Here is a 15,414-nt window from a genome sequence, read left to right on the forward strand (position 1 = left end):
GAAATAGACGGCGGAGTGGAGCAGGTTGAACCGCTGGTTGGACGACAGTTTCCCTCGCAGGCGTGTGTTTCACCTTGTATCGACGTCTGTTTTCTGGCACATCGTCTCCTAAACAAATTTGAATGGCAGCAGACGCACAAAAGGAGGAGTTTCAAGGCTGAAAAAAAAAAAATAGTTGTGCTGCACAATTTTGGAAGATTTTTAATTATTTATTTTATTTATTTTTTTACTTCAGGAAAAACTTGTAGTATAAAGAAGTGAATGTCTCTGCCCTCATTGCCCAAAAAGGGCTCAGCGGCTTTGGAAATGTACCATAATAGACTTTGTCAACTATAATGATTAATGTGATTTCCTACTGATTCTGATATTATATTTCAATCAAAACAAATGATCCCTCTGCTTGCAGACTTCCTGGAGTAGCTTGTCAAAAGTTGCACCAACTTCCACTTGCCAAAATAAACTACACATCAGCTCTTCCTGTTGCTCAAGGGTCACGTCAAAGCGGGATTTTTTTTTTTTTTTTTGGTTAATTATTATTAACTATTAATATTCTCTGCCGCGTCAAATCCTGCAAGAAAGAAAATAATCTGAAATAGCCGTCGGTTGCTCATACGTACACAAAGCTGAGGAACATTAACAAATCTGTCACGACTTAATGAGACAAAATTACAGCCAATCAAGTTTTAATGAGTGCGTTTGGAGCATCCAGTTGACGTTTCAAGCCTCATTTGTCGGATCCTGCGCAAACATCTCGCAGCCACTTATTTAATCGTCTGTTGGCTTCTTTCTTTTTCTGTCATTGCGTTTAGAAACCGCCGATAGCAAATTTGCATGGAGGAGGCGAGATCAGTTTCTCGGCAAAGGCGACCAGGAGCTTCGTTTACGTGCAGGGAGTTGGATTTTATCGAAGTTGTTACGACTTCGGCGACTGCGGCAGACATTCGTAGGTTCTGTTTGACGCCGCCGTCGCGTGCGGTTTTTACAAATAACGAGCTCCCAAATTAAGAGTTTCTCCCCCCCCCCCCCCCCCCCCCCTTCCACATGCGTACGGCGCTGGGATTTCTCCAGTCGGACCTACAACTGGGTCACGGATTAAGACGGGGAGCGTGCGGGAACACTGGCGTTTTGTCTGAAAGCTTAAACAAGATGATCTAATAAACTTGTGTGTTTGTACGTGTGCGCGCGTCTGGCTCCCTGTCACGTAATGGCTGCAGCAACACACACGCGCACACACACACACACACACACACACACACACACACACACACACACACACACACAGACGGGTTAAGTCAGAAATAGAAAATCCAGCGGGTTTAAGTCGTCATTATGAAGAAAAAAAAGAAGTAAAAGTATATTCAAGAAAAAAAAAGTGAATGAAAGAGCTCTCTATTCTCTCCATCTCTCACTCAATTTTTCTCCCTCCCCCACCCACGTTTGGAAAATTCCATGTTGTAATTTTGCCGGGACGAGATGTCGGCCTCGGCCAATGGGAAGAGAGGGAGCCGGTTAGAGGAGAGGAGAGGGGGAAAGAGCGATAGAAACAGACGAGGTGCAGAACGCTCGAGTCCTAATCGCCATCAGACTCAGTTCCCCTCTTTCTGTCTTCCCCTCTTCCACTCGTTGCTCACCTTTCTTCCTTGGCCCCGCCTCCCTCCTCTGACCTCCCAGTCGCTGGACCTCGCTGGCTTGGTTTCCATCTCCCCGTCTTTATTTTTCTACATTTGTTGGCGTGTTCCATCAGGAAATGGGGCGTTTCCAGTTTAGCATTTTATGAAGCGAACTTATTATATATACTACTACACATTACAGTATTAATGTGGTTGTTTTCGTCCGGCCGAGACACATTTCCAAAAACCCCTAATAGCCCGAATGCCTCGCCAAGCTTTACGTTGCCTGGGCGACAAATGTTACCACATTTCATTGCAGTCTCATTACGCTATGTTCTGCCTTCCTGTAGTTTATCCACCTAATGGAAATGGATTGAATTTGTTTTTTTTTTTTGCAGAGGCCAGTGTTCTCGCGCATTCCAACACCTTACCCTCAACGCGTCGCCTCTTGTTTTCCGCCTCTTTGCTCCTCCTCCTCCTCCTCCTCTGCCGTGTGCTAAAGTGACTCCGTGTCTGGCTCCCCTCTAATTGTGTGGCCACGGTCGGTGGGACGCGACGACGGGATGATCGCTGCGCCCAGATCACAAACACTAATTGAGGCCCCTCAGAGTTTATCCCACTCAGCGAGGCTGAAATGCTTCGTTTCTCGCTCGATACGTCCGCTAGCTCCGGGCCTGCAGTCGTAGCACAAACACTTTTTTGCATCCCGTCGTCCCACTTCTGTCTCTGTTTGCTCAACCTCTTCATGTAATTTTCAGACAAGGCAGAAAAAAAAACGGAAAAAAGAAATGAGCTCGTCGTGTTATTCTCCAAATCCAACTCATCCAGCTGAAGCGCGGAGCCGATGATGGCCTGTGTGGCAACAGTCAACGTCAAACTAAAGATCTGCAGAGACAGACATACTGGTGGTGGTGCAGCAGCGGTGGGTCTGATGTAACGGCGCCGCTTGCCAGGTTGTCTGCTCACCATTACAGCCGGCAGCAGTAATCACCGGCCAAATTAAGAACATGCAAGCTGCACGAAGGCTGCGCCGAGAGTGTGTCCACGCTAATTTTAGCTAGTTACTGCAGAAAGAAAATGTGTGTGCGTGTTGGGCCAGGGGGGTGGTTGGGGCGTAAAACATCTATTTGTTTATTTACGTCTCAAATGTCTCCAAATCAACGTTTGTGATTTTCTTTTTCCTAAACGCGGCTTCTGGATGTGTTTACCATGGCAACCCTCGGCCTCGGCTCCGCCAGACTTTGCTTTGGATTTAAGTTGAAATCAGTCGCCGGCTCTCGTTCGATTTCATTTGTAGTTAATAAAGTTTGACATCTGAGCTAACAGGAGAAATAGCCGCGAGCGCTAACAATGACGTGTCTGCTCCCTGCTCTTTAACGAAGCTCTTTGCTTTTCACGGTTGTTTGTTTTAATGTTTTAAAGACCCATTTGAGACAAATTCCACATGACCAGCATTGTTCTAATCATAATGTGTCTTTCACTTTCCAAAGAAAAAATCCATCCATGACTTCCTTTGCGAGCTCCACTTTTCAGAAAATAAACACTCGCTAAAATGCCCAGTTCTGGAAATCAGCCCCTGATGATGTCACAAACAGCACAGGGATGTCTCTCAGATTTTTGACCACACTCCCAATCAAGTTGTTGGTTCCGCCTTCTGCAACCGCCTTGTTTTTGTGCCCGTTCCTGCAAACGGAAGTGAATCTACACAATTTTGTCTTACTATTCATGTGAGATTATGCCAATGGAATCCACAGTGACAAAAAATTATCTGGGTCAAGTGAATGTCACTCATCATTTTTTATATTTTTTAACATCACTTTTTTCTTTTTTTTCTTTTTTTTGCCCGGCGACAGGTGACGCTGGGCGGCACTCTTATCGGGATTGGCCGCAAAACGTCGGACTGCCAGGGCAACACAAAGTACTTCCGCTGCAAATTCTGCAACTTCACCTACATGGGCAGCAACTCCATAGAACTTGAACAACACTTCCTGTCCTCGCATCCGAATAAAGTCAAGACTCCGCCCACCACGCCCCTGCTGGCCAACAACAGCCAGGCCAAGGACAGGAGTCCGATGCTGGACGGGGCGGAGCGAGTGGCCGTCAGGGCGGAAGACGACTCGCTGGTCGGCTACTCCATCCCGGTCCGAGCCGGAGCAGATCCGTCCGGCTGGACCGGAGAGGCAGGCCGGGGATCCGGGCAGGCGTATTACTGGTGCAAGTTCTGCAGCTGGAGTTGCGAGTGGTCGGGAGGCTCGTCGAAGCTCATCGACCACTACGAACAGAGGCACAGGATGAGCGTAGTGGACGCCCTGAGTCCCGGCAACTCCATGAGGGACGGGACGGAAAGAGAGAAGAACCGCAAAGATCCGCAGTCCAACGCATCCGGCACCAGCCAAGGTAATGAAGCTGGAGCAGGTGCAGTAGAGGGTGGGAGAAGAAGTGGGAGTAGAGGTGAAGATCAGCATCGGTCAGTTTAAAAATGCACCAAAAACACTGTGACCTGTAACCGCCAAGCTGAAATTTGATTGGATGAAACTTTTTTGTTTTTAAATGCATTTTACAATTAGGTTTAGCTAAAACTTGAGAGTTTCTATTAGTACAAATTAGATGTCACTGCTTTGGTCCTGAGCTCTGTCCACTGACAAAAAGCTTTGGTTGGTTGGTTTTTGCTCCTCTTGTGAAAATGCTTCACAACTCTGACAAAACTGACACTTATTATGCATCTCGTTAGCAGAAATGTTTTTTCTTGTTTTTAAGCTAGCAGTTTTTTAAAGCACTGTTTGAAAGTTCTTTCTGCCGAATGTTGAAGCAGGCAGAGGACATTTTACAGTCAAGTGCAAACATTTAACTGAAGAAAACACGTAAAAACATTTTTACCAGGAGAGGATATTCAATGAAAAGTTGAATTCAAACTATGTTTTATTTACATTTCTCTTCATTGAAACTCTCTCTTCTCTCCCCCTCTAACTCCCGACAGGAGAACCAAACAGCGGCGACCCGGACGCGGTGGTCACCAGCTACAACTGCCAGCTGTGCGACTTCCGCTACTCGATGGCGCACAGCGCTGACGTCATCGTGGTGGCGCCGCTGCTGCTGCACTACCAGCACAACCACTCCATCCACCGCTGCTGCATCCAACACTGCGTCTACTGCCCGCAGGGCCTGTGCCAGCCGCAGAAGCACCTGGGGGAGGTGAGAGTCCAAAGGAAAAAAAAATAATAAAAAAAAAAAAAAAGCAACCTACGAGCTTGCTTAAAAGCAAATTGGTGCAGTTTTCCAGCCACCGATCCGTCCACTTCCCGGCAGCTGCCGAGGAAGGATGCAGCAGCTGTGTTTGCAAAAGCGCGTCGTGAGGAGTCGGAAGCGGCCCAAACATCTGCGAGTGAGCGTTGTTTTGTTGACTCCACCCAACAGGTGTCCCACCCCTTCGCCTGTCGGAAGCCCACCTGCCCCAAATGCTGTGTCAAGTTTCCTCAGTCCGTCAAGCAGCAGGACGGCGCCGGGTCGCGGCCCACCTCGGCGTCTCCGCCCAGCATGACCCCTCCCACTCCCACAGGTGAGGCTCCGCCCTCTCGTCTAAAATGTGCTCCATTTTGAGTGGTTTTTAGTGGAACATCACAACACTCCCCAAGTAAAAGACAAACATCCACGCTTAAAATATATCATGCATGTGTTTTTTTTGTCCCCGTTCCAGGCGTCACGCACCTGTGCGACCAGTGTGCCTTCGCCACCAGCGACATCGACGTGCTGCTCCGACACTATGAAAGCTGCCACACGCTCATCAACCTCAAGGGGGCGGCGCCGCAGGTCAAGGCCGAGGACGAGGCGGCGGGGGACAGCAGGGACGGCGGCCGGGAGAGCGCCGGCGGAGGCGAGCGGGAGTTCTCCTGCACAAAGTGTCACTTCATCACCGAGGTGGAGGAGGAGATCTTCAGACACTACCGGTGAGAAGGCGGAGGACACCGAGTCGCAATTTCCAGTTTTCAACAGTGACTTTTCGCAGAGTTTAGCCTCGTTTGGCTCGTAAGAAAAAAAAAAAAAATTTTGTGCCCTTCCGTCTCCTTCCAAAAAAATCTGCACGGTCCAACAAATCACCAGGTTCATTGGGAGACCACAAGCAGAGGGCTAAGCAGGCTGTTTTCTGATTAATTAATGATTGAATGATTGAATAAATATATAAAGTTCTAAAAATGGCTGAAATATGGGACTTTTTAATCCAGGATGTGGAATAAACAGATCCGCAAGCACACAAGTTAGTCAGCAGTCAGCGTGAATTTTTTTTAGCTAGGATGGGAAAGGCTGTGGAGAGAAAACGAGACGGCTGTGGCCGTGTGGCTGCAAGTCAACAGCGGCGACATTAGCAGCTGTGAAATCTGTTCCAGTATCGATCAGATAGCTTTCATATATATATATATGTATATATGTATATATATATATATATATATATATATATATATATATATATGTATATATATATATACATATATATATATATATATATATATATATATATATATTTCTTTTACATTTTTTTTACATATTTTTTCACACACTCACATTCCGCAAGACACAGTGCAACCGAGATTTCTGCCACGGATTGGTAACAAAAAAAAAGAAGATTGAAAAGTTGTATTCATTTGTGGCTGAGGGCGCCCTAAGTGCCCTTAGTGGCAGGAGTGTGTGTGAGCGCGTGCGTGCGTGTGTGTCTGATGGAGGAAAGAGAGACGAGGCGACGGAATGGAGTGACGGGGGTGGGGAGGGGAATGGGGGGTGGGGTGTTGGATGAAAGCGAAAAGAGCAGAGCAGCGCGAGGGGGGTGGGGGGCAGTTGATAGTCTCCTCACGTCCCGCTGGAAATCTCGCCTCGCAATCTCACAGCTCGCGTCCAATAAAACGCCTTCACAGCCGCAAAGTTTTTCTGTTTTTTTTTTTTTGTTTTTTTTTTTTTTACACAAGCGCTCATTTAAAGGAAACCTGCAGGACTCTTAAGTCTCACAGAACAAAAAGTATGTGTTTAATAGCTGAGGGTTTCAGGAAAAGGGGATTTAGTGGGTGTGTGTGTGTGTGTGTGTGTGTGTGTGTGTGCATGAGTGCTCGTGACATTTGCGAGATACCGGCGAACACCTCCAGGCTTTGTCCTGATGTGATGCAGGCGCTCCGCTGGCAGCTGTTTGGGGGGATTTAAGAGGAACAATAAAGTGTTTTTCAGACACAAACGCAACATCGGAGAACATGGTGGAAAACCTGTCGCACCGCTCGTCGAGCTCACTGTCAAACTTTTTTTTGCAAAGAAAACACCACGTTACAAAGTTTTTTGGTCTTTTGTTTTGTTTGAGGTCGTGACGGCTTTTAAGAGATAAGCAGCGTTGCTTTTGCAACTTTTCAGCGATTCTTTTTTTTCTGGTTTTCTCTGAAGTCGGGCACAAACGATGAGCTGCGCGTCATTTCGATCCCTCTGCATTATAATATCGGACTTTTTTCTCTGTTTACATAAACTATGTTATTCACTTAATAACCAATCACTGACTAGTTTGATTGGAGTCCAGATGAAATCAGTCAGACCTCACTGTGCCTGTGCCCCATTTATCCAGCTCTCTGTGTCTCTTTGAAAGGAAGAAATTTACAGCCTAAGAGGGAAGTGACTGCAGCCCGAGGCGTTGCTAGCTAGGCTTTCCTGCGGCAACTCACAGATTTCAGCAGTGCAAGCAGAGGGAGAAAAAAACCCGAAATGCTCCTCATTTGAGTCCCATCCCATAATTTTGCTCCCACAACTAAAACCCGTCTGTGTTTCCCATTTATTCCCTCTTCAGTTGTTTTAAAGATGTTCAATCCTCTCAAATTATTATGTCCTTGGCCTTAAAAAAAACATTATGACAGTCTGGAAATGCTTTTATTCTGAACCCAGCACAGTATTTTTAAATACCTAACAATATCAAAGGCTTTTAAAGTGCGGGACTTGCTAGCCAACTTTATTTATTATTCGAAAAGCTGTTTTTCTTGCTCTGGACAAGTTGCCCTCAGATCAGTCTGTCAGTCCTGCAAAACTGTCCTACATCCTAAAAAACATTTTTTTTTTCCCCCTTCCCCTTTATTTTTTTTTCTCTAAGATCAGATTTTCTGTTGTTTATTTACTCTTCAGGCACGTCTCCAGCACCCGTTTCCTGTTTTCTTTAGCCCTATTTATCGACCCTGTCAGTTAATATGAAAGAAACACTTTAATTCTTCCTCCTCCTCCTCCTCGTCCTCTGCCGCTTCGAGCCGGCTCCAGCTCCTCTGATATAGATGCTGGATTGACTCCGGCCTCAGTGGGCCCACACACGAAGCTCCGCCCCCAGCTGCGTCCCGGGCAGCGTGTCGGCCACTCTTGTCGCCGCTGCCCACTTGGGTCCTGGCCAACAGGAAATGAAAGGCGCTGGTTGGATGGATGTGCAGTTTGGTTGTTTTTTGAAGTTCACCTGAGAGCAGAGGAACTTCCCAAGGCAGGATGAGCGGAAGTTAAAGTTGAGGTTGTTGAAGCAGCGACGCAAACTGTGAGATATGAATGACAAGCGTTTCCCGTTCAAAATTTGTAAGCATCCAACTCTCCTGTTCCTCCTCGTCTTCCTGCTCCGTCTCCTCCTCCTCCTTCTCCTCCTCCTTTCCTTCACCTCCTCCACTTCTTCCCCATTGTCATCTTTCTCTTCTTCCTCCTCCTCCTCTTCTCCTCCTCTCCTTGTTCCTACACCATCTCCTCTCCCCCTCTTCTACCTTCTTCTCCTTCGCAGCTTTTCGGCTGCTGCCGCTGCTGCTGCTGCTGCTGCTGCTACTGTAACCCAATAAAAACTGAAAAAGAAGAAAAAAAACTGAAGAAAAGTGATACCGAGCCTTTAAAGAGGAAGCAAAGTAATAAATTCAGAGGGAAGACTGATGAAGAGCGTGACTAGAACGCTGATCTCACTCAGTGACTTGAATTCTGATCAAATCTAACCTGGTAAAAAAAAATACCAACAAATCCATGAAAACTCTCGGATTTGTCCGATTGCGTCTGATTCTGCGACATTTTTGCTGTGTGTGTGTTTGAAACAACCTGAACTGACTCCGCCCCCAACCCCCCCCTCCCACCCTCATTCTCCCTTTCCCCATCCCCTCCTCTGCAGGCGTGTCCACGCGTGCTGCCGCTGCCGCCGCTGCGACTTCACGGCCCCGGACTCGTCGGCGCTGCTCGACCACTTCAACTCGGCGCACTGCCACGAGTCGTCGCCGCCACCGCTGGGCTCCGTCAGCGCCGCAACCGCCCCCCTGGCCGCCTCCCTCACGCCGTCGCTCACGCTCTCGGCCAACGGCTGCTCCGCCCCCTCCACGCTGGCCATCAAGGAGGAGAGCAAGGGCGACCTCCGCCTCCTCTACTCGCTGGCGCCCCCCGAAGGACGGCTGGCGGAGGCGGTGAAGAGCGAGGGCGGCGAGGAGCGGGAGCGGGAGAAGGGCTGGGTGCTCGGCGAGAGCCGGGCGCCGGGCGAGCGGGGGGGCGGGGCGACGGGCGAGCAGGTGCACGGCCTCCTCTGGGTGCCCAAGGAGCGGGCAGGGCCCGAGAGGGGCAGCGGCGGCCGCAGCCCCTCCCTCTTCCCCTCGCCGCTCTCGCTGTCCTTTGTGGCGGCCGGCCACGAGGCGGCACAGCAGAAGAGGGGCGTGGCCTCGCCCGGCGTGCTGTACCTGGGCGACGCCAAGCCATACGTGGGAGATACCAAGCTGTACGCCGGCGGGAGGGTCGGCGGCGGGGGCGCAGCGGCCCCCGAAAGAGGAGGGGGAGGAGGAGGGGAGAAGCAGATCCAGCTGCCGACTCAGCAGTTCGCCAGCGGAGCAGGAGGAGGTGGAGCCCAGGAGAGCAAAGGTGGCGGAGCTAAAGAGGAGTCGCAGTCTCTGCTACGGGTAGGAAGCATCATCCACTCCAGTCCTCAGTGATGGATTCACACCTGCAGCTCCTCTCTCGCAGCTAGCGGTGACACCTGCTGAAACACCAGGACAACCTGCAGGGGGCGCCACTGCCGCCCCAAAAAAATAGAGCTCAGACAAGAATAAGAGGAGAGTTTTAGTGTAATGATAAAGGAGCAGGATATTACCAGGGACAGTTCATTCCTGGACTGGTTTTGAGTGGAACATCACCAGCAGGGGGAGCTCCACTGAACCGACCTGCACCTTTAATATGGCACAATTGGCAACGTCCATCCAGGGAACATCCAAGGCTGATTCTCATCAAAATTCCACATTTGTACAACATTTAAATGCTTTTTTCCCCCCGACTTAAATACTTCACAGTTCTGATCTGTGAGAAGCCAAAAACAATCGGAGCTGCGACTGAGTGAAGCACCTGGTGTGAATCCATCCATCATCTCTCTCTCTCTCTCCCTCCCTCCCTGTGTTCTCTTCCAGGCACATGCTCTCTCTCTCTCTCTCTCTCTCTCTCTCTCTCTCTCTCTCTCTCTCTCTCTCTCTCCCTGTTCTCTTCCTGGCACATGCTGTCTCTCTTTCTCCTTCTCTCTCACCTCCTCTGGTGCAGAGTCGGCACTTACACTTTCGCTCGTCGGCCCTTTCATCATGTTTACTGTACTCATGCAGATCGCCCGCCGTGCCGTAGGCGGGAAAATGTGAGCGTGTGTGTGCGCGCACGCGTGATTGTGTTGGAACTCGTGTTTCCATGACATCATTTCCTCTCCCATAAGTTGTGTTCATTCATCTCGGCTAATTAGATTTTCGCAACACCGACAAAACTTGCTTGTTGCCAAAGCAACTGAGGTGAGGTCGGGGGGGTGCAGTTGCTGATGGTTGCCATGGTAACCGTCTGCCAGTCAGCCCCCTCATCCCCATGCTTTTTCATTTTTGTGTCGATGTCATGAGCTGGCAGCGTCGGCCTGACATTAGGCAGTGTGTGTGTGTGTGTGTGTATGTGTGTGTGTGTGTGTGTGTGTGTGTGTGTGTGTGTGTGTTGTTGTGGAGTTTTCCGGGACAATGTGTGTTGTCATGACACTAAGGTCTGATAGAGATGTGAGGGATGTGTGATTCTGGGGTGTGTGAAAAGATCAGGATGTGAGTCGACCAGTTTGTATAGCACTTTTGTCCACGTATCAGGTCTGTGTGTGTGTGTGTGTGTGTGTGTGTGTGTGTGTGTGTGTGTGTGTGTGTGTGTTGCCAGGAACTGGGCCAACCAACTGGGCAGGGTGGGGCAGCTGGAGGTTTCCTCATTATCCCTGGGTGGGGCGCTGCAGTCTCTCTCTCTCTCTCTCACTCACACACACACACTCACACACACACTCTCACACACACACACACACACACACACACACACACACACACACACACACGTGCATACGCACACAGAGCAGCAGCAGCAGCAGATAGTCAGACGGAGATAAAACACACAATTACTGGACACACCTTTGTTTGGCTGGAGGCAGAAATGAGAAGCAGCAGCTGCAGCGGCACCGAACTCCCAGCGGGATCACAAGTTATTTTCACCTTTCTTGTTTAGACTTTTGGAGGCGACTGTAATTTATTTTGCCAGTCCGGCCACGCAGCCCACGGTAACGCTCATCGTCGGACCGTGGGAGACGTCTCGCACTTCGCTGCAGTGAAAGAAAAAGCCTCGCAGCCTCGCGGCCTCGTGCTGAAAATTAGCATGAAAGTTTCACCTATATAGGAAGAGGACCTCTGCACTGAGAGCTTTTACAAGGTCCCCACAAATGAAGCCAATTAAGTCATTATGACAATTATTTCACACACTCTGGTGACATTCTTTTGATTTCTAACAGCTGAATTATTCAATGATCAGCTTTTCTTTATCTTTTCTTTCAACCTTTTGAAACACGGCTGAAAATGTTAACGTGTCAGAACTTAATTTGGCCAAGATTGAATTAAAGTTCTGTCACTTTTGACACCTTCTCACACCGAGCGCTCGTTTTCACATCTTCATCGCAGACTCCTCAGAGGCAACCAAGCCTGATTTAAAACAGAATGCCTTAGCCCTGTGTTTGCAGCCTCCCTCCACAAAGCAACGCTCCCCACGGACATCCCACCACCCCGGGGGGAGGGGGGGGGGGTGATCGGCGCCCTCTGTGACATCACAGAGAGAGCACACTACCAGAAAAGAACTTTGGACTTCGGCGACGATGACGACGTCGTCATGGGAAACGGGAAGCGTCACGAGAGGAAGACGAGAAAGTGACTCGGCGCTCCAATGACGTTTTGCAAGATACTGGCTGCGCTGCCATCCTTCTGCCTCCTGTCGCTGCGCAATATTTATCCCCCGTTTCCATGGCGTGCAGCGACACACATGCACGCACGCACACACACACACACACACACACACACACACACACACACACACACACACACACACACATACACATACAGCAGTTGAGTCATAGCAGGGCAGGGTAAGGGAGGGGCGCTAATGCAAAGGATCATCCAAAATAGCTCAGCACACACGCTCGCTTACTCCCACACACACACACACACACACACACACACACACACACACACACACACACACACACACACATACACACCCTTACATATTGATATGGGAACCACGCTCACGCACGTCCATTTAAATGCAGCCGTTCACACAACAGGACACGGTCGGAATTGTGAAAGGTGAATCCGCCCAAAATACAAATTGACTCTGTGCAAATGGCAAGTGGGTGGCGACATGAGTTGGGGGGGCGGGGGGGGGACTTCCAGGACGGCTGCCAAGAGAATAGCAGGAGAGGGGAGGGAGGGGGCGCTAAAGAGAGACAAAATCTTAAAAAATATTTAGCATTGTGTTCACAGCTTGGCTTTCAACATCCGGCCGGAGTCGGTGCGACTTGTGACATCACAAAGCACTGTCCCACCACACACACACACACACACACACACACACACACACACACACACACACCTGTGTGTTCCAGCGCCTAAATGCGACTACATTTGGAAGAGAACATTTGTTCCGGCGACTCTCCGATGTGGAATTTTTTGGATGTTTCAGGGAAAATAAATAAATAAAAGGTTTGAAATCTTTGTCAGGCTGCGCTTGCAACTGCAGGGGCGGCTCGTCTGACCTTCTCCGTGTGATCTCCACGCTCCGCTGCCTTTTCCCCCCACTGGATGGCTCACTCGAAGCGCCCTGATCGATGAGCACCTCACACACACACATACAGACACACACACACACATACATGTCCGCGTCAAGTTTCCAGTTTTCCAGAGCCTCTAATTGAGGCTGCGCAGCGTAAAATCCTTTTCTTCCAGTTTAGAATTAGATTTCGAATTTGATCAAGGGTGGTTTTCGGTCACGTATGGCGGTTTTTTATATTTATTTATTTTTTTTTATTTTTTTTGCCTCCGGGAAAACTGAAACGTGTGAGCGTGCAAATGTGAATTAACCCAAAAGTTGGGGGCGCCGTCTAATAAACTCCAGAGCAGGAAATTCCATGTGGAGGACGGCAGAGAGGAGCGGCAGCAGATAAACAGGCCGCAAACGGAGAGATGGAGAGAGATCCTGCGCCTGCGACCTGGCGGGACAGGGCGGAAACGTGAGAGAGCGTCCGGTGGGCGGTGCTGCAGTTCAGCCGTCCCCACACGCTGCGTTTCATCAGATCAGCAGCAGAGGGAAGAAAAACAGAATCGTAATAAGAATAATAATAAAAAAAAACCTAAAGAGGAAACTTGTGCGGAGATAAACGGGCAATGTGCATCAGAGGAGGCTCCCATTAAAGTTCTTGTTTACATTATTGCCCTGCGGAGCTAATTATCTTTAACACAGGCACACACACACACACACACACACACACACACACACACCCCTATATTTCCATAACGCTCCCATGTCTTTAGCGTCGCCTCCTCCTCCTCCACACACGCTACCGTCCGTGTTGGTTAGCGCTTATTTAATTACGTGGTTTTGTTTGTGCGCCGATGCCTCAGCGTGTGTGCTGGTGCGTGAGCGTCCGTGCGCGTGTTTTCAAAGGAAATTAAAGCATGATTCCAACTTATTTTCCCTGCTGATAATTTAACATCACTTTATATCCGCGGCAGGAAATTATGGGGCTTTGGCTCAAGGCGGCCTGCGTGCGCATTAGCATGTGTCCGCGCGCGCGCGTGTGTGCCTGTGTGTGCCTGTGGTTGTTGTTTTCTGTCTGTCTTTCTCTTTCAGTCGGAGTCATTAATGGCATAAACTGCTTCCTTTTCACAGGTCTGTGTCGCGTCGTGTTGTTCCGCCCTGGGAAGCTTCTTTCTGAAATAATTTGTGCTCTGGTGCGGAAAAAGGAGGCAAAAAGCACCAGCGGGCTGACGTTGGTTGTCGGTCACCGACTGCTGCCTGCAACTTGTGTGTAAAATAGTGTGAAGGGCTCCTCCTGCATCCTTCGAAGGAAGCGTCCTTTGTCGGAAGGCGGGTCCTGCGAAGGAACCCAACCCCCGCCTCCTTGGTAACCACATGGGACAGTCTAGCCTTCGGCCTATTTCCTGGTTGCGTCACCGCCGTTCCCTCCTGCTGGTCAACCCCGGAAGTGACATTTTAGTGGTTAGCTCAAATGCTATAAGATGTTCAAATAAGTAAAAACCCCACGTTAAAAACATAATATTTTATGTGAAATTTGAATACTTAAATTAGTATGTTGTGTTTTTGCCAGTAGATGCCGCAATTTCAGCTGACTTCCCAGTATCCCAGGATGCTTAGCAGCAGCACGCAAAGCATCCTGGGATACTGGAGGATGCGAAGGATAGTAGTGGTGTATCCTTCGAATTGGCTCAAAGTAGGGCGCATTTCAAGGGCACATTTTAGTGAATTGGGACAAGCCTTGGCGCAGTGCTGTGACGCAACTGGCCTTCAAATGCAGGCTTCGAAGGATGCAGACCCTGAGTTGAGACACTGCCCCTTTCTGCATTTATGACTATCAGGGAAGGGAGGGGGAAAAGGCGGCTGCTCGGCTAATCACGTCATTCCCTTTGAGTGCTGGTCATTATGGAAAACATGAAATGAGTTGGCTTTAGTGTGTGTGTGTGTGTGTGTGTGTGTGTGTGTGGCTGCTGAGGTTTGTGTGTGTCAGTGCCAAACTGCTCACTCACTGCGCACACGCAGACAGACAGCGTTGTCTGTTGTTCACCGCTCGCTCGCTCTGTTTGTGTTGCAGTCACATTTCCCATAAGGACAAATAAATGGAGCCAAGCTTGAAGGGGGGGACTGTGTGTCGTTTGTGTGTCTGTTTGTGTGTGGAGTTGGCGTGTCGCGCTCGCAGCCACTGTGGGACTGGATTCTTCGGCGAGCGTCCGCAGCAGCCTGCCTGTCTGCGAGGATTATTATATTTGGTTTGAAAAACAAATTACAGCATTTTGGAAAACCGCATTTTAGGACATGTGTGTGTGTCTTTTTTTTTTTTCCCACGTCACAAACAGACACACACCAGCTTACAACATATGGAAGGGGAAGGTGATTACTGGGCGGTTTTGGCTGGCAGGAACAAAGTTTGTTTTTTCTTAGCCTTTTTCGTGGCAGCGTTGCGGCTTGTTTTTTTGGAAAATGTGTGTTTGTCTTTTGACTTACAAACTTCCAATATGATTCACATTGAAATTATCTTCTTTTTTTTCATATATTTGCGGCCCCCAGTGGATAAAATAAAAAAACAAACCCGAAGCTCTGCACTTGTTTTGGAAACAAAACCTATTTAGCCCTTTGTTTACAGCCTGCCGCTAAAACTGAAGCTAATTGGCCCAACCTCCCACACGTCTGGACGGGGACAGAAACCAGGCAGACTCAGAGGTGCGTTGTCCTCTCCCTTTGTGACATCACA

General features: G+C 49.1%; 1 protein-coding gene across 1 annotated transcript in view; it reads left to right on the plus strand.

Moving 5' to 3' along the window:
• The window catches only part of trps1 (trichorhinophalangeal syndrome I), a 100,721-nt gene that overhangs the window by 47,362 nt on the left and 37,945 nt on the right, over positions 1-15,414 (plus strand). Inside the window, exons 5-9 of the mRNA XM_076051674.1 lie at positions 3,464-4,025; positions 4,588-4,802; positions 5,025-5,166; positions 5,305-5,554; positions 8,746-9,514. Coding sequence (XP_075907789.1) covers positions 3,464-4,025; positions 4,588-4,802; positions 5,025-5,166; positions 5,305-5,554; positions 8,746-9,514 — 1,938 coding nt within the window. The remainder of the gene's footprint in view (positions 1-3,463; positions 4,026-4,587; positions 4,803-5,024; positions 5,167-5,304; positions 5,555-8,745; positions 9,515-15,414) is intronic.

This window comes from Nelusetta ayraudi, unplaced genomic scaffold (genome assembly GCF_046127955.1).
Source record: "Nelusetta ayraudi isolate G7.1 ecotype Tasmania unplaced genomic scaffold, CSIRO-AGI_Nayr_v1 ptg000135l, whole genome shotgun sequence".
NCBI lineage: Eukaryota > Metazoa > Chordata > Actinopteri > Tetraodontiformes > Monacanthidae > Nelusetta > Nelusetta ayraudi.